The sequence below is a fragment of the Delphinus delphis genome, chromosome 3 (genome assembly GCF_949987515.2).
Source record: "Delphinus delphis chromosome 3, mDelDel1.2, whole genome shotgun sequence".
Taxonomy (NCBI): domain Eukaryota; kingdom Metazoa; phylum Chordata; class Mammalia; order Artiodactyla; family Delphinidae; genus Delphinus; species Delphinus delphis.
Genome location: NC_082685.1, coordinates 21,362,096 through 21,380,417, shown reverse-complemented (window position 1 = coordinate 21,380,417; position 18,322 = coordinate 21,362,096). Strand labels below are relative to the sequence as shown.

At 55.5% G+C, this 18,322-nt stretch overlaps 2 protein-coding genes across 6 annotated transcripts; both read left to right on the top strand.

The window, feature by feature from the left end:
* The first annotated feature begins 556 nt into the window (after positions 1–556).
* Positions 557–4,526, top strand: EIF4E1B (eukaryotic translation initiation factor 4E family member 1B). Its single transcript, XM_060007139.1, is given in 7 exon segments — positions 557–619; positions 1,453–1,622; positions 1,920–2,021; positions 2,630–2,681; positions 3,648–3,773; positions 3,908–4,047; positions 4,412–4,526. Coding segments are annotated over 7 exon segments (768 nt in total).
* A 2,133-nt stretch (positions 4,527–6,659) lies between these two features.
* On the top strand, positions 6,660–16,064 carry TSPAN17 (tetraspanin 17). Of its 5 annotated transcripts, none has more exons than XM_060008329.1 (9): positions 6,663–6,890; positions 11,086–11,136; positions 11,227–11,373; positions 12,167–12,337; positions 14,047–14,172; positions 14,742–14,789; positions 15,266–15,382; positions 15,469–15,530; positions 16,010–16,064. In XM_060008329.1, exons 1-9 carry the CDS (start codon positions 6,804–6,806, stop codon positions 16,044–16,046), a joined length of 846 nt encoding a protein of 281 aa, XP_059864312.1. In that variant the 5' UTR covers positions 6,663–6,803; the 3' UTR covers positions 16,047–16,064. The 5 variants fall into 5 exon arrangements, with proteins under 5 accessions (XP_059864314.1, XP_059864312.1, XP_059864310.1 ...); XM_060008327.1 differs by lacking the exon at positions 6,663–6,890 and adding an exon at positions 7,271–7,384; XM_060008331.1 differs by lacking the exon at positions 11,227–11,373 and having other exon boundaries at positions 6,660–6,890.
* The last annotated feature ends 2,258 nt before the right edge of the window (positions 16,065–18,322 follow it).

The following is an 18,322-nucleotide window of genomic DNA, read 5'->3' as shown; positions in this document are numbered from 1 at the left end:
ACCTGATGCCTGGCTCCCCTGATAGACCAGAGCACAGGGGACACTCATCTTCTGCTCCTCACTGCCTCCTAGGTCTAGGCCTGGCACACCCTGGAGCTTAGGGATGTGGGTTGAACAGATATTAACTGTCGGCCTCCAGGTGGTCATGGGCTTCTCTGGCTGTGGGGTAGGGGAAGGGACTGGTCCCTTACAGAGCTGGGACCCTCAAAGTGGACAAGGGGAGGGTGAAAAACCTTAAGAAGTTTGGGGAGCGTTCAGCCCCTGCAGAAAAGGCTGCTGTTCAGAAAGCAGGGAAAGGGTCTCCCCAGCCAGAGCTTTCCCTCCCTCCCTCACCTCCCCAGTCCCTCCTCCACCCTGGGGTAGCCCTCAGCTGACTGCTATTGACCACTGAGCCAGGCCTTGTTTTGTGGGCTTTACGTGTTTTATATCATTTAATACCTAAGCTTCTGCGTTGTGTATCATTAACATTCCCATTTTATAGAGAGGGAAACTGAGACTCAGTGAGGTTCAGGTACTTGGCTGAGGTCAGGGCAGGGAGGACTTGAACCCAGGCTGTATGACAGGTGCACTGGCCCTCGCCATCCATGCCCAGGTGGAGAACACTCAGATGGCCCAGGAGGTAGGAAGCAGGAGTGCAGTGGGCCCGCAGGCCTGTGTGGAACCTTACTTGCTCTTCCCTAAGGCAGCGTCCGCTGTAGCAGATTGGGAGAAGGAGGCCTCAGTGTTGCCAGACCTCTCTAAAATTTCAAGAGCAACCAAAAATGTGGATTTTTTATATCCTCCTTGTTTCTAAATAATCACATTAGAAAGAAAACCCTTAGGTGCTTCCAGAGACCAGATAAATGCCTGTGTCAGATGACATTGATGGCGAAATCGAGGGGGTGAATGACAGCAGAGCCAAAAAGGAGACACCACAATGTGTGTATAAGGTCTCGGACCTGGCCCCGCCCTGCCCCCCTCCCCCATGTCAGAGTCGCAGCTTCTGCCATGTCTGAGACGGTCCGCTTTAAATTCAGTGTCCACCCTTGGCGGAATGCGGTTTCACTAAGGGCAGACCCCTAATACTGACATTTACCATTGTATCTCAGCCCCCAAATGGCCAGCACCATGTGGGCGGAGGCTAGGTCTGCCTGGTCACAGCTGTATTCCCAGCCCCCGGGCTGCAGTGCTCACTAAATGCTTGCTGATGGAAGTAATAGTGTAAGCCCTTCCCGCTCTGAACACCCCACTCCCCCACCCCTACGCTGGCTCCTCCCAGTCCCCTGTCCTGGGTGAGCAGGGTGGGGCGATGGTGGGTTAAAGGCCGGCAGCTGGGGACCCCCTCGGATGCTGGGTGCCCGTGGAGTCCAGGCTGTAGCATGGCTACCGCGCACTCTGTAAGTCCACCCGCCCGCTCCCTTGGGCAGCGAAGGCTGGGGCTCACCGCCCACCTTGACTTCTTTCTTTGGTCAGGCCAAAGAGGCTGAGGGTGGAATCCAAAAGTGGAAGAAAGAGAAAGAGGAGAAAGAGAAAGAGGAAGAGGAGGCAGCAGCGGGGGTGTGGGTGGGTGAGGAGGTTCTGAGGAAGGCCCGGGCCGAGGGTCCCGTGGAGAGCAAGCTGGAGTTGTACCCACTGCTGAACAGGTAGGCCCTACTCTTGGCCTTGGAATCACTTCCTCATCTGGGAACGGCCAGAGCTGGCCTAAGACTTGGGCTCTGGTGGCCCTTCCAGCCTTGACCCAGCTGAGATTCTGGGTTAAAGGCCCTCACTTATCCCCTGGCCCTTCAGGATAACTGGCTCCAGTCACCTTGGGCGGCCTGTGCCCCAAATCCTATCTCCCTGTTTGCCCTTGGAGGGACAGGGCTTCCCTGCCAACCTAGCTGCTGCTGGGGGCGGGCAGGTGGGTGCACTCTGCTTCCTCCTGGCCCGCCCTCCTCCAGGTGGGCTCTGTGGTTCTTCAAGAATGACTGCAGCAGGGCGTGGCAGGACAACCTGCATCTGGTCATCAAGTTTGACACCGTGGAGGACTTCTGGGCATGAGTGTCTGTCCCTCATGGAGGAGGCTGGGGCCATGGGGTTCTGAGCTGGGGATCCTTCGCAGACCCCACCCCTCCAGGGAGCTGCTTTCTACACAGCTTTCCCAGTCTTCCCTGGGGCCTTGCAGAATCTGCTGAGGACTGGGGCTTGGTGGGTTCTGCAAGGAGGTGGCGGGGGGATTGGGCTGGGGCACATCCCCCCCGAAGCCTCCTTGGGACCCAGGGAGAGAGCCTGGGAAGTGGGAGAAACAAGGAGTTGACCCTGACTCTGCTGCTCCATGCTTTGTGACCCTGGGCAAGTTCCTGCCCCTCTCTGAGCTTGTCTCAGCCACAAACTGAGTTTTAAGGCTGTCTCAGTGTCTGTGGTGATCCAGTGAGGAGATCTGAAAGGTGCTTCACAAACCCTAGAGGTGGGTGAGAAGGTAGGATTCGAAGGTCTGGGCAAGTGGGGATGGAATTCCTGGCAGGGGGCACCGGTATGAGCAAAGGCTTGGAGGCTGGAAGGTGGGTGGAAAGCAGTGGGGTCTGGTAAGAGATTGAGGGGGTCTGAGGCCAGTTGGAACCAGGCTCTAAAAAGCCTGGACTTTCAGCCTGGGGTGGGGGCCTCTCTCCAGGATGTACAATAATATCCAGCTGGCCAGTAAGCTCTCTTCTGGCTGTGACTACGCCTGTTCAAGGTAAGCCCTGCTTCCCCACCCCCACCCTGTCCCCAGGGCACAGGGGGGCTGATTCTTCCCAGCTTCCTCCCTCACAGGCGTTTGGGGGTGGGGTGCCGAGGACAGCCTCCCTCAGAGTCAAGTATAATTTCAGATCAGAGGACCGCTCGGCAGAAGCATGGACAGAGTGTCAGACCTGAGCTGTACCTTGAAGGACAGGGGAGGGGGATGAAGGGGGAACAAGGAAGGAGTCTAGGTTTCTGGCCTGACTCCTTAACTAGGGAGGTGCATCAGAATTGCCTCAGGACACTCATCAATGTCCAGGCCTGTCCCTGGAGGTGCTGTGCAGTGGGGCCCTGACATCAGCATTTAAAGATTTTCCTTAGGTGATTTGTTTCCAGCAGCTGAGCCTGGAATGTCTGCCTTTGGCCACACTGGGGTTGCCCCAGATGCTTTCTTTTTTTCTTTTTTTTTCTTTTGCGGTACGCGGGCCTCTCACCGTTGTGGTCTCTCCCGTTGCGGAGCACAGGCTCTGGACGCGCAGGCTCAGCAGCCATGGCTCACGGGCCCAGCTGCTCCGTGGCATGTGGGATCTTCCCAGACCAGGGCACGAACCCGTGTCCCCTGCATCGGCAGGCGGACTCTCAACCACTGCGCCACCAGGGAAGCCCCTCCCCAGATGCTTTCTTAATCACCTCCATTTGAACTCTCATATTAAGGAACTTGGTTCAGTACGGGAGATAAACACACACCCACGCAAGGCTATGTGAGGTGACAGATGTTGAGGCTTAGGGGCCCATGGGAACTCACAGGAGGGTCTGGGGGGCTGAATGGCTGGTAGAACCTGCTTGTACAGGAGGGATGAAGGCAGAAAGGTCCTGGCCTGTGGAGGCCTACTGAGGGGCTAGAGCAGGACCTGGGGAGGTGGCCAGGCCCTCACTTTCCTCTGAACAAAGGGAGGTGGTTGATCTGCAAGCCTGCCTCCCAGGATGGCATTGAGCCCATGTGGGAAGACAGCAGGAATAGGCGGGGTGGCCGCTGGCTGGTCAGCCTCACCAAGCAGCAGCGCCACAGTGAGCTGGACCACCTATGGCTGGAGACGGTGAGTGGGGGACTGGGCGGGGAGGCTTCCCAAGGGAAGGGGCTGGGCTGGTGTGTAGTGGTGGTCTCAGGGTGGTGGGGGCAGACTCTGTGCCCACCAGGAAGCCTCATCCTCCTCCTTTTTTTTGGCTCCAGCTGCTGTGTTTGATCGGGGAGAGCTTTGAGGAGCACAGCCGGGAGGTGTGTGGGGCCGTCATCAACATCTGAACCAAGGGGGACAAGATTGCTGTATGGACGAGGGAGACAGAGAACCAGGAGGGCGTGCTGCGCATTGGGTGAGGGGTATCTCTGGCATAGGGTGGGGGCTGGGTCTCTTCTAGGAGAGAAGGGGAAAGTGGTGGAAGGGGCGTGGTTTGGCCTGCAAGGGAGACCTCTGGAACTCTGCATGCTGTCTCTCCCTTCTTTCTTCACCACTTGTGTAAAGGGTGTGGCATCTCAATTTCAAACTGTTTCTTAACAGACCTCTTCTCCTTTGCACTAGGCACATTTTGGGTTTCCACATGGGTAAGACAAATACAACAGGAGTTACTGTGGTTGGAACCAGGGTAGGAGCTCTGAGCAAAGGACCCAGGGTCCCACGTTATCTCCAGGACCCGCTGCTGACTGCCTGTCTCCTTTCCTCTCCCACTTACCTCCCAGGCGTGTCTACAAAGAGCGCCTGGGACTCTCCACAAAGACCATCATTGGGTACCAGGCCCACGCAGACACGGCCGCCAAGAGCAACTCCCTAGCCAAGAACAAATTTGTGGTGTGAGGGGACCCTGGCACCACTGCCCATTTGGCTGCCCCTGAGCCTCCCACTGCTGTGTGTGTGTGTGTGTGTGTGTGTGTGTGTGTGTGTGTGTGTGTGTGTAAAAGGGGCTGGGCTGGGGGCAGATGGCATGGTTCTCACCTATTCTGGAGTGAATACGAACACTCTTTAATGTGAACTGGGGCCCAGGACAAGGGGCAGTTCTGGTGGGGGACCCAATGTGAGGGACCAGGGCAACGGAAAGGTGGAGGAAAGCCTGGGCTTGTTTCACCCTGGGGGTTGGGTTGGGTAGAGTGGGGTGAGGTGAGTTATTGGTGGGAGGAGGGCTCAGCTGCAGGTGGAAAGATAACAGGAGAGAATCCTAGGATCCAGGACTTACTCCGTGCTCCCTACCTCGGGGAAAGAGGCTAGGTAGCCTGAGGGCCAGGCTCTTCCATTTTGGGGGAGGGGGCTCAAGGCCGCTGACCCAGAGCTGGAGCTCAGGGACAGGAGTGGGGGGCTCTCTCGATTGATCACTCTGCTTTAAAAACTTTTATGGATTGCCTCTCATCAGATTTGTAGCCTTGGAGCCTGCCCTGTATCCCACACCTCCCCTCAGCCAGCTGTGCGTGGGTCCCTAGAGGGGCGGGAGCGGGGGAGGGGGCGACTGATGAGGCCCTGGCCCAGGAGAGGTGGTCAGGCCTTACTATGGTTCTGCTAGACGATGATTAACTGGAAGGTGGTGAAGCTTAAGCCCCTTTCTGTTTCCTAAATAAATACTTTTAAACAAAACCAGAATTATTTTTAAAGAGGACTCTAAAATTGAGTAAAATTCAGGCCCCCCAAACCTTGATCTGCTCTAGTCCTGCCTTGAGAGGGCTCATGTGAGACACCCCAGGTGCCAAGGAGCCTGATCAGGGTGGAAGCTGGTAGGGGGGAGAGGGGTTAGATGGTGGGCGGGGGGCTTTAACCGCCAAAGGGGCTTGAGCCAGGGGATGCAGTATATGCCCCTGGCAAAACTGAAGGGGCAGGGAGCAGCAGGAGTGGCCCTCACAAGACCCAGGTGTCATCCACTCTGAGTTTGAACGAGTAGAGGTAGAACTGAATTTCTGGGGCTTCCCTGGTGGCACAGTGGTTAAGAATCTGTCTGCCAATGCAGGGGACATGGGTTCGAGCCCTGGTCTGGGAAGATCCCACATGCACGCAGAGCAGCTAAGTCCGCGAGCTACAACTACTGAGCCTGCACTCTAGAGCTGGTGAGCCACAACTACTGAAGCTCGCTCCGCATCAAGAAAAGCCAGCCCGATGAGAAGCCCACGCACGGCAACTAGAGAAAGCCCGCGCGCTGCAACGAAGACCCAACGCAGCCATAAAAAAATTTAAAAAAAAAGAATTTCCATCCAGTGATGAGCGCTTTTTTAAAAAATTTATTTTTATTGGAGTTTAGTTGCTTTACAATGTTGTGTTAGTTTCTACTGTACAGCAAAGTGAATCAGCTATAGGTATACAAATATCCCTCTTTTTTGTATTTCCTTCCCATTTAGGTCACCACAGAGCATTGAGTAGAGTTCCCTGAGCTATACAGTAGGTTCTCATTAGTTATCTATTTTATACATAGTATCAAGTGTTTATATGTCAATCCCAGTCTCCCAATTCATCCCAGCACCCAAAAAGCGCTTCTGATTGGACTCCACTGTAATAAAACGTCCTGCACGTGTGCTAAACACCATCCATATAACCATCCTCCTCTCGCTCACCAGCTCAGTAGTTACTCCTCTCTAGGGATGGGAACAGACGGCAAGGTCGGGGATTGGGGTGGCGCTGGTCCTGAGCTTTGCGGTGTGGGGGGAACTAGGGGTCTTTCGTGTCTGCGACTTGCGGCGCCCTCAGCATCTCAGGTTGGTCTGAAGGACGCTGCAGCGGCCAGCGCATAGGGAGGAGTCAGGCCTAGAGGCTAGCCTCCGAGAGGGCTGAGTCGGGCTGTGGGGAGGGGCCTGTATGGGGGTGGGGTCCGGAGGGGACAGTCGGGAGACTGGGCTCCAAAGGGGAGTAAGGCTGGGGGCGGAGCCTATGGAGGGGGCGGAGTCAGGCCTAGAGGTGGGGCTCTGAGGGGGACCAAGCAGGGGGCGGTCCGGGAGCCGAGGGCGGTCCCTGCGGGGCGGACCCTGGGGGTCGGGCGGGGCCCGACGGGCGCTCTGGGTGGCCGCAGCCATGAAGCCGCAGCCGCCGGGCTAGGCCCCGGGCGGCTCCAGCCCCGGGCGGCCCGCGGAGGGCTGGGCCCAGCCCCCGGCTCCGCTCACCATGACCGGCAAGCACCAGCACTTCCAGGAACCCGAGGTCGGCTGCTGCGGGAAATACTTCCTGTTTGGCTTCAACATCGTCTTCTGGGTGAGAGCGGGGTGGGTTCTGGGCCCTGTGCTGGGGATGGCGGGAGAAGGAGGCTCAGTCCCCTACTAGGGGGAGACACTCTCTGCCACAAGGGCTTGGGACCGTCCCCCCACTCCTTCCTCCCATTCGCACCTCCACGCCCACCCCCAGGACCACCCAGGGGAACTACGAAGAGGCCCGGATTGCAGGGGACGGGTCCCAGCCACTGCGGTAGTGGCGGGGGGGGGGGGACAGTCTTCCGGGGTCTTCCCGAGGCCCGGCGGAGAAATGGGAGGTGTTTCCGTGAAGACCCCATGGGCACGCTTAGTGCGGGCGCCCCCTCTCCCTCCCAGCCCCTTTGCTACCCGGGGGTGTCAGGGATACGCGGAGCCCCACCCCTGGTTTTACCCGTAGGGATGAGAGCCTCCTCGAAGGACGGGATCCCGTCTCCTGCCCCTTTACCTCTCCAGTACCTGGGCCTGCTGCCTCGCCTTAAGTTCCTACAAAGGGGGAGGGTAGGTCAAAGGTCGAAGCCCCACCCCCACCCCAAAGAGGCTTGCGGGCAGGGAGGGCCAATCGCCCTAGTTCTCGGCCGGGGACAGGGGATGTTTCCTGATGAGAGGCCAGGAGAGCTGGCCCTGGGGAACAGAATTCAACATCCACAAATGACCAAACCGAGACTCCAGGGCAGGGCTGCCCCTGCCTGGAGAAGGGAGCTGCTGGTGCCCCTCCCAGGGTGGCATCTGTAGCCCTGGGCCCTGCCAAGTCATCTTTCCCTTCTCCCTCTTCATCCCATATCTCCAAGGCTACTTGCTGCCTCTGCAGTCTCTGCTTCTGACGTCTTGGGTCAGAATGCCAGACCCATTCAGTTTTGTTTATCAGGACTCAGTGGCACTGCCCTTTACCCACATGCTGCTCATGCAATGTGGGTGTCCTTTGGCCCCAGCAGTGCCCAGCCTCGAGGGTGTGAGCCATGTGCAGAGAGCACTAGTCAGGGAAGTCTGAGGCTCTGGGTGAAGCAGGCCTAGCTGTGAGACAGTAGGCAAGTCACTTCTCTCTGGGCCTTAGCTTCCCTGGCAGCGAGTGGGTGATAATGAAGCCTGCCCCTCAGGACTGTTAGGCAGATTAAATGAATTATAACTTACTGTATTCTTGCAGCTACTTTATTATCTACATTTTACAGGTGAAGGAACAGGCACAGAGAAGTTAAATCTTTTAACCCAGAGTCACACAGCCAGTAAGTGCAGAGCCAAGGTGACAGCTCAGTGGGCAGTAGATGGAGGTGAGGCAGAGCATTAAGCAGAGGGAACCCCCCCAGATGTCAAGGGGCGAGAGGCATGAGAGACCCAGGCTTGTTCCAGGGTCCTCCAGGATGGGGAGCCCGAGTGTGAAAGGCCCCAGGTCTGGGGCAGAGAGTTTGAGTTTTATGTTGAGGGCAGAGGGTAGCACTCAAGGCTTCAGTGCTGGGTGATGGGTATGTTCTAGCTTCTGTTTTGGAGGCAGATCTGCCTGGCTGACATGGGGAGGGTGAGTGAGGGGCAGGGTTTGGAGGTAGGGAGACCAGGGAGGAGGGCTGGGGCAAAGTTGGGGTGGTGGCAGGTGGGAAAGGTGAGGAAGGCTCCAGGGTAAGTTATGAGGCTGAACTGACAGGACTAGGCCACTTGGGGGTTTGGTTTTGGGTCAAGGTGGCCTGAAGGAGGTACCTGTGAAACAGGCCCAGAGATTTTTTTATTTTAATGGAAAGCAGACCCTTATGTTACCCTGCTCAGAACCTTCCAGTTTTTTCTCACTAGAATACAGTCCAGACTCCTCCCCGTGGCCCACAGCACCCTGTGGTGTCTGGCCTTGCTGCCCTTCAGTTTGTCCCTTGCACTGCCAAACATGATCTTACCTCTGGGCCTTTGCCAGTACTTCCGCCTAGAATTCTCTTCTCTTCAGTGCACCTTTTCATCATTCAAACCTCAGCTAAAATGTCACCATGCTCCCTAACTGAAACATGCCCCCACTACCCTATTAACTCCCCATTTCATCACCCTGTTTGATTTTCTTTAAAGGCTCTGTTGGTATCTGAAATTACCTTGTTTGCTCACTGTGGATTTCCCCCACTGGAGTGTAAACTCCATGAGGGCTGAGAGCTCATGTGTCCTATTCCCTGATGTATTTCTGGTGCATGGAATGGATCCTGGGACATGGAGGCGTTTGCAGCAGGCAGGTGGACTAAGGGCTCTAGAGCCGGGGAGAGGTTTGGGTGGAGATCAGGAGATGCCAGTGTCACGATGGGGTGAAAGATGAGTGTGAGAAAAAGAAGACTAGAAGGCTGAGGTTGGAACCTGGTGGGGGAGGGGGGTAGCCATGTGCATGGCGCAGGTGAAGCAGAGCACTGTAGGAGGGAGGCTGAGAAAGGGCAGGAGGAGGAACGGCGTTGCGTTAACCATGGAGAGGTTTGGGAAAGAGAAAATAGTGATCATTCACCTAAAGGCCACGGCGGGTCAAGTGGGATGAGGCAGGAGAAGTGATGTTTGGTTTCACATCCCAGATCCAGTGTGGGGGAGGGAAGGAAAAATATTTCTAGAAAAAGAGTACAGCAGTGGGAGGAGCCTGGGGTTGGAGAGGGGAAGGTGCTAAAGGTGGCAGGTCAGGGGTGGAGCTGACTGAGGCTCTGTGCTGAGGGGAAGGAGCCTGTAGAGAAAGCAGGTGGGAGAGGGAGGTCTGAAGAGGTGGGGTCGCAGCCTTGGGCTTGGGCCAGAGGGGCACTCTCCCTCTGAGACTAGATGTCCTGCCCAGGTTCAGGCAGCTGCCCTCGATATCCAGGGCTCTTCCTAGTACGGAAATGAGGTGGGATGGTGGGTGGTGTTTAGAAGGCCTAGGCTGGTGCCACTCTGCTGATACGGGGCTGAATTGGGATTCCCTGTCATTTAGGGGTCTTTGGCTGTGAACTACAAACGTACTCTGCCAGACAGAGGTTGAAAGGGTGGGACGGGAGTGAGGTGGAAGTCACAGAGTTGCAGGGCAGCAGGAGGACCAGACTTGGGAGGGGGCAGAGAGGATGCCAGGAGCCTGGAACCCTAACATAGGCCTGGGGTGAGAACAGAGGCTCAGGAAACAGCTGCTGCCACTTGGTGGGACTGTTTTGGCCATCCTCTGCTCCAATTCTGAGTTCCAAGAAGGGGCCCGCCTTTGTCCGTCTTAGGGCTGGGGACGGTTCAGTCTTCCAAGCTGTGTCCTGTGGGAAGAAACATTGAGATGCATTCTTGGGAAGATTGAAAGGACCCTGAATGTAAATTGATATAGCCACTATGGAGAACAGTATGGAGGTTCCTTAAAAAATTAAAAATAGAACTACCATATGACCCAGCAATTCCACTACTGGGCATATACCCTGAGAAAACCATAATTCAAAAAGAGTCATGTACCAAAATGTTCATTGCAGCTCTATTTACAATAGCCAGGACATGGAAGCAACCTAAGTGTCCATCAACAGATGAATGGATAAAGAAGATATGGCACATATATACAACGGAATATTACTCAGCCATAAAGAGGAACAAAACTGAGTTATTTGTAGTGAGGTGGATGGACCTAGAGACTGTCATACAGAGTGAAGTAAATCAAAAAGCAAAAAACAAATACCATATGCTAACACCTATATATGGAATCTAAAGAAAAGAAAAGAAAAGAAATGGTCAGAAGAACCTAGGGGCAAGACGGGAATAAAGATGCAGACCTACTAGAGAATGGACTTGAGGATACGGGGACGGGGAAGGGTAAGCTGGGACAAAGTGAGAGAGTGGCATGGACATATATACACTACCAAACGTAAAATAGATAGCTAGTGGGAAGCAGCCGCATAGCAGAGGGAGATCAGCTCGGTGCTTTGTGACCACCTAGAGGGGTGGGATACAGGGGGTGGGATACAGATGGTGGGAGGGAGACACAAGAGGGAAGAGATATGGGGGCATATGTATATGTATACCTGATTCACTTTGTTATAAAGCAGAAACTAACACACCATTGTAAAGCACTTATACTCCAATAAAGATGTTAAAAAAAAAAAAAGAAGAAAGGACCCTGGATCCCATTTACAGCCCTTTCCCCTCTTTCTCTCTTTCTCCCTGGCTTCCTGAAGACCCTGAGCAGTAGTGGGGAGGGGGCTCTGCTGGGGGTGGGGAAGGATGCTGGTGCCCCAGCCCTCAGCTCTTTGCTGCTGCTTCTGCAGGTGCTGGGAGCCCTGTTCCTGGCCATTGGTCTCTGGGCCTGGGGTGAGAAGGTAAGGCGGTGGGGTAGGGTGTGGGGCTGCTCTGGGTCAAGATGGTGGGAGGGCCAGCTCCCCCCATTTGCCTCTGCTCGCCCTTCACAGGGTGTTCTCTCCAACATCTCGGCGCTGACAGATCTGGGAGGCCTTGACCCTGTGTGGCTCTTTGTAGTGGTAGGAGGCATCATGTCGGTGCTGGGCTTTGCCGGCTGCATTGGGGCCCTCCGGGAGAACACCTTCCTGCTCAAGTTTGTGAGTGCCCTCCCACTGGGGACCCCAACCTCCTCCCACCCACTTCTTGCATAGTTCATGCTTAATAATGGTAGTTTTATTATTATGTTATTGTAACAATAATCACTAGATTTGTATTCTCCACGTTTATAGTATCCTTTCTGTTGTACGGGGCCGAAACCTAGTGGCCTAAGCTAAAAGGGCCACTAAGAAAGCCCAAGGGCGTGTTAACTGCCAGCGCATTTGGATCCAGCAGCCACCACAGTGTCACTTGTCCTAGTCGCTCTGTTTCTCAGCTCTGTCCCTCTGGGTTGGCTCCAGTCCTCTTGGGGTGGAAAGATGTCCAGGAATGGGTGGGTGCTGGCTTCAAGCTGCCCTCCCAGGAACTCCCGATGGAGGCTGAGTGAGGCTCTCCCTTCCCAACCATTCTGCCCAAGTACTTCAACGGCATCTCCTTAGTCCTGATTGGCTGCCTCTGGACCAATCCCTGTGGTCCCAGGGGAGGTAATGCTCTGATTGGTGGGATCTTGACGCATGCCCAGTCCTCTATGTGGGAGTGGGAATGGGAAAAGAGGTGGAGGTGGCTCCTGCGTAGCAGCAGAAACTGAATGTGTGTGTGGAGAGTGGTTTCTCAAAGACAACAGGGTAGGTAAGAACAGCACTATCTTTTTTCATCATAAAACAATACTAACATGATAGAAGGTGGGGACTCTGGGCTGTCTTGGGTCAGGGTGCAGGAGGTTGGAGCCCCACCCAGTGGCAACCCCCGACCCTGTATCTCTGACCCCCACTGTCTGTGTGCCCCCAACCCCAGTTCTCCGTGTTCCTTGGCCTCATTTTCTTCCTGGAGTTGGCAACAGGGATCCTGGCCTTCGTCTTCAAGGACTGGATTCGAGACCAGCTCAACCTCTTCATCAACAACAATGTCAAGGCCTATCGGGACGACATTGACCTCCAGAACCTCATTGACTTTGCTCAGGAATACGTAAGTCCAGCATCCAGCTCTGACCACATGCAGGAGGCACGTGCTGGACAGATGAATGAGGGAGCAAGCTCCCTGTGTGCTGGGTCTGTTCCCTCGCCCACCAGGCCAGGCAGGCCCCAAGGAAGCGAGCCAGGAGGGCCCCTGTCTGAGAGGAAGCCAGCCCCTCGTGATCTCCATGTGCCTAGCCCTGCATGGTCACAGCATTGGGGAACAGAGGCCAGAGGATCCAAACTGGCAGCTCCTAGGCCAGGCTTACAGAACACTTAAAGGAGGAAACGTGGCATAAAAATATAGATTTCTTCTTCTACTAAACTGGGCCCACAGTATGGGCTGGCGCTACATTGCCACTGCCCCCTTTGCTGGTAGAGGGACTGTTTGCCCCGTCCCCGCCACTCTATTTTATTATACCTGTCGGCCCTCTTCCCTCATTTATATTATTCGTTTGGCCTCTGAACATATTCGAGTTTGAGACCTGCCCCCCAGAAGCTCTGCCCTCAAGCTTGCAAACCTAACCCCTGTGAAGAAGCAGTCAGTGAACAGTTCACAAAATCCTAGACACCTCCCGCCTGCACATTCTCACCCACTCACACGCGTAGTCACACACACTCAGAGTCATACTCCTTTGGTGCCATCCACCCCAAGAACTGCTCTCGGATCCAGAGTGAACCAGAGCCGGTGCCTGCTTTGAGGAGCTCTCAACCCAGGGCAGAAGTAAACAGAGAGGCAGGTGGTTAGGATGTGATTTATTTGTTCATTCAACACAGAATTGTTATGGACCTATTCTGTGCCAGGCTCTGGGCTAGGGGCTGGGGATTCAGAGGTGAAAAAAGCTGGGACCTGTGTTTGTGGGGATGGTAGTCTGGGGGAAGAGACAGATGATAAAAGAGCAAAACAAACAAACGTGTGTGTGTGTGCGTGTGTGTGTGCGTGTGTGTGTAGAATTATAAACTGTGGTAAGGGCTGAAATGGGGAAGCCCGGAGAAGGCGAAGGCTTCTTGGGGGCAGCCTTGGGAGAGGAGAAGGCCTCTCAAGACCAGCCTTGAGCTGGTCCCTTGAGGGCCAGCTTTTTAGCAGCCTGTGCCATGTCAGTGAGTTAAGGCTGTGTGCTCCTGTCTCCCCACTAGATCATGAGCTCCCTGCTTCATTGCAGCCCCACGATGTGCTGGGTAGGGGTAATGGTGATACAGGTGCTGACAGCAGCATCTGTAAAGTGGAATGGGATCATTGTGAGGGTGGCAGGATTGCCCTCCTGTCCTGGCAGAGAGGAAGAGAGAAGGTCTTCTGTAAAAATCGCTGGGGCAAGTGTGGGGAGACGGGTCACAGATGTGGGGTTCAGTGGTGCCTTTCCCCACAGGGTTTGTTGAAACTCGAACCCCTCAAGGTGGCCTGGAGGAAGCCACAGTCCTTGGGCCACCATCCCTGCCCCCTCCCTTCCTTTTCTCATCCTCTCTTAGACTAGGGGACAAGCTCAGGAGCCCCTTCCTACTCCACCCAGCCCCCACCAACCCAGGCAGGAGCCTCAAGCTGCTCTGGTGGCCCTGGGCCCAGGCCTGGCCTGTCTGTGGCGGAGCTACCCGCCTGCCTGGCTGCCTCTAGGCCCCCTCCCGGCCAGCCCAGCCCTGTCTTCCTGCAGCCTGGGCCTGTCCCCAAACAGGATGGGGCTCCTGGACTGGGCCTGGCTCACCTGGGGTTCTTCTCCCACCCGCTAGTGGTCTTGCTGCGGAGCCCGAGGGCCCAACGACTGGAACCTCAATATCTACTTCAACTGCACTGACGTGAACCCGAGCCGGGAGCGCTGCGGGGTGCCCTTCTCCTGCTGCGTCAGGGACCCTGTGGTGAGTGGGGCCTGGTGAGGAGGGGTGGGCCTCGCAGTTCGCAGGCGCAGTCTGGGAAGAGCCCATCCCCGGGCTGGCTCGACTCCACCCTGCTCTGGGGGCTGTGGATGTGGATGTCGGGGGAGGTCAGCTTACATAGGAGTAGCCCTGTGGGCTGGGGAGTTTGTGTCCATGGGCAGTGCTGAGCCCTGTTGGATAGGGACTGCTCCTCTTGGGCCACCATGCTGGGGTGGCAGGGTTGGGGGTTCTGACCCTTTCATGGCTTTCTTTAGAGCAGAAGCTTCTCTCGGTGACACCCCTCCAGTCACAGTGCACAGGGACAACGAGGGCCAGGTTTCTTCCCATTCTTATAAAACTCGAGCAGTCAGGGTTCCTAAAACTGAAGCAGTTCAGGCTGGTGTTGTGGCCATGCGCCCTGGCATCAGGGAAAGAGGTGCACGGGTCCCAGCCAGCCTAGCTTAAGGAGCGGTGGACGCAGCGGAATCCACGGTTCCATCTGCTTCCCCTGAGACCCCATGGATGCCCCCCCCCCCCCCCACTGAGTTGCTCACTGGCCTGTTTCTTCTCAGGAAGATGTCCTCAACACTCAGTGTGGCTACGATGTTCGGCTCAAACTGGTGAGAGGGGAGGGGACAGGGCTGGGGGCAGCTGGGGGCACTGGGATCGGAAGGGGGGGGTCCCCTCTAGGCTCTAAAAGGCCTCAGGGATTCAGGGGAGGGGATGCTGAGTCCTAGGAGGCACGCGGGGCTTGGTACAGCCAAACACAAGGCAGTGGACTCCACTAGAGGGAGAAAACAGTAAGACATGGATAAAGAAATACGAACAATAATGTGACAATTTCAGCTAAGCACTTGGAAGAAAATAAAATCAGAGAAGTGATGGGATTGGGGCAGGGCAGTCAGGGAAGGCCTCTCCGAGGAGAAGGCATCTGTGCTGAGACCCCGATGAGGAGAAGGCCCTGTGGTTGAGCTCCAGGCTGCAGGCACTAAGGTGTAAGGTCCTGGGTGGAGCTGAGTTTGGCAAGCTGGACTGAGATGGGGCCTGCAGTGGTGGTGGGTGGGCTGAGCCGAGCCTGGTGCCCATCTGTCCCCAGGAGCTGGAGCAGCAGGGCTTCATCCACACCAAAGGCTGCGTGGGCCAGTTTGAAAAGTGGCTGCAGGACAACCTGATCATCGTGGCTGGGATCTTTGTGGGCATCGCCCTCCTCCAGGTACCACTGTGGCCCTGCATGCCCTCACTCTGCCCTGGACAACCTGCCCTGCCAGTGGCCTCTCCCTCACCTGCTCTCTGTTACAGATCTTTGGTATCTGCCTGGCCCAGAACCTCGTGAGTGACATCAAGGCAGTGAAGGCCAACTGGTGAGGCTGCCTCGCTGGCCATGGCCACTCGCCTGGCTGACCCAGGGACCCCCCCCCCGCAACTCTCCCCATGATGGGCAAGGCTGCAGGAGGTGTTTCTGCTTGGACCTGAACCCCACATGGGGCTTGCGTGCCTCTGGGCTGTGCACCCATGGAGAGAGCTGCATGGCTCTGCCCAGGCTGCCTGTCCTGTAGCTGTGTGCACGGAGGGTGGGTGTGGCCAGTGGGTGTGCACAGGGAGCCGCCATCTCAGCTGTTGTTGGGTGGTTGGCTCTCCAGGGGACTAGGAAGGGCACAGCTAAGGGGGCAGGCCAGGTGGGGTGGGCTTGGGGCCTGCTGTTGCATGGGACACAGCCTCATGTATCTCAGAGCTCTCTCCACTAGCTGTGACCTTGACCCTGCCAGGAGCCCACTTCAGCCTCAATGTCTCAGACTCTAAAATGGGTCCAAGAATTTTCTCTCCCTTGCTTGCCTCTCAGGATCAAACATGATGATGGCTACAGACTACTCAAATAAACAAAACCTTGAAAACCACTGGCTTCCGCCCGGCATCTTGAAGGTTCTGTCAGCTGCAGGTTCTCAGCAGAGCTCTCCATCTTGGGCCCCAGCCTGGAGCCATCCGCCAATGTGTTTTCTTGGCCTGGGTAGTATATACATTTGAGACAACCTGTAAAACTTGGTGTATTTCACATAAAAGTCCAGGTCCCCAGCTTCTTGTGAAGATTGGCCATCTGGCCACAGCAGCTCTTGGGACATCGTCTCCTGGGTCATGTGCTTCCTGTTCTCTGAGGGACCCACCTGGCCTGTGCTGCTCACCCTGTAGGTTGGGGTTGGCCTCCCCACTGCTGTAGGGTTTTTCCCTGCAACCACTGCGAGGCTGCCGTGGGCTAAGCCTGGGGCGAGGCACCAGGATGTGAAGAATGGGGAGGCTGGACCCTGCCGTGAAGAGGCCACACAGCCTAGGAGGAGTCCAGCCACACTGGAGACTGAGATGGGTGCCCAGGAGAGTGGCTGAGGGGTGGAATGGAGATCAGGAATGTTTGGGGAAGGAAGTAGTTGGAAGTTGAAAACTTGGCACACATGGGGTTGGGGGGAGCCTGCTTTGGGACCCATGGTGGTTGACAGGGGCTCACTTGGAATCAAATCAAAACTCTTCATGGAGGCCTGCAGAGCTGCCTCATGGCCACCAGAGGGCACACCAGCAAGCTTTGCCTGGGTCTGGCTGCTTCGTCCACAACCTCACTCTGGTACAGCCAAGTGCCTGGTGTGTCCACCCAGCTTACCAGTACTTTGGGTTCAGGGAATTTGAGAACTTTGAAAGGAGCAACTGGCTCAGACTTGTGAAGTCTGCTGCTCTCAGCTCTGCCTCTTAGCTGCATGAAGGGGTGTGTGTAGAGTGACTGCCGCACCCATCCCTAGGGTGCCCTTTGTGGATAAAAGGGGGGATTTGGGCTGGTTCACAGATCTCTTACTCAGATGCTCTTAAGGTTGTATAAATGAATGAAGTAGGCCTTTGACTTGTGAGGTCTTTGCAGTGCAACTGACTTTCCTACTGTTCCTGAAGACTACACAGAGAGACATTGCTTTATAATGAAAAATATTTGGACCATCAAGTTGACAATAGCAGCTGACCTTGAGGTACAATAGAGTGGTGGGGACTGGCAAAGCACAGGTCCCCATCTGAAGTTGGTGGTTGTCATTTAGTTGTGGCTAATTGCTATAAAGTGGGAATGCAGGTCTAATGTCAGAAATCTGGAGAAGCCAGAGATCCAGGCTTTTATGTGAAATATTCCTATTTTTAAGGTGTTGACAACTAATGAAAAAAAAATGCTGCAAGCCCAACAAAAGAGGAGGGAGCCAGCTTTGGCCCCTGTGTCACTACGGTTCCCTCTGGGATAATCACCCATTGGGGTCCTGGCTGCTGTGCCATTCAGGGGTGCTGGGAGCTGCTGCCAGGAGGGGAGGGTGTGGGGTATGCAACCAGCATTGTAGCTCCCAGACACAGGCTGGACAGTGTCCTGGGGTCCCTGACAGGTACCAGTGGAGTACAATAAATGCAGCTCACAATATTGTGCACGTCTTGCAATTTTTAATTTCACAAGCTTTTACTTTTCATTTTCCCCCTCAAACCTCACAACCCCCTTGTGAGGTGGAGACTCTTTTCCTGATGAAGAAACTGGGCTCAGAGAGGGGAGCGAGTTGCCCACCACACAGCTGGAGGAGGCACCCAGATCTGAGCCTTCTCGCCGGAGTTCTGCACCAGACCCGTCCTGCCTTTCTGATGCATTTGGGTGACACCTGCACACTTGAAGTGTGAACCAGTAAGGGACAGCAAGGGATCGTTCCCCAAGCATGAGTTGAGCTTCCACACAGGTGCCGGGGATGTAGAGGAGAGAGAAGGGCAAAGTCCCAGCCCTCGTGCTGCATTCTCGTGGGGGAGACACAAGTAGGCAAATAAGCATTTTTGTTAGTAATATAATCTATGAAGAAAATAAGAGTGATGAGCTAGACAGTGATGGCTGGAATGCCTGTGAGAAGGGACCCCTTGCTGGGGTGGTGGTAGAAGTCCCATATCTGGGAAGCTCCAGGGGAACAGTGTTTCAGGTTTTGGTACCAGCTGCCCTAGAGGCCCTGAAGCTGGGTAGGCTTGGCATAGGGGAGGCTGGGGTGCTGGAGAGGTGCGAGTGAGTGAGGGGCAGAGGGCACGGACAGAGGGAAGTGGTGGAACCAGGATATATTTGGAAATAGGACTGATGAGATGCATGGGAATGACTGGAAGGAGTGGTCGTGAG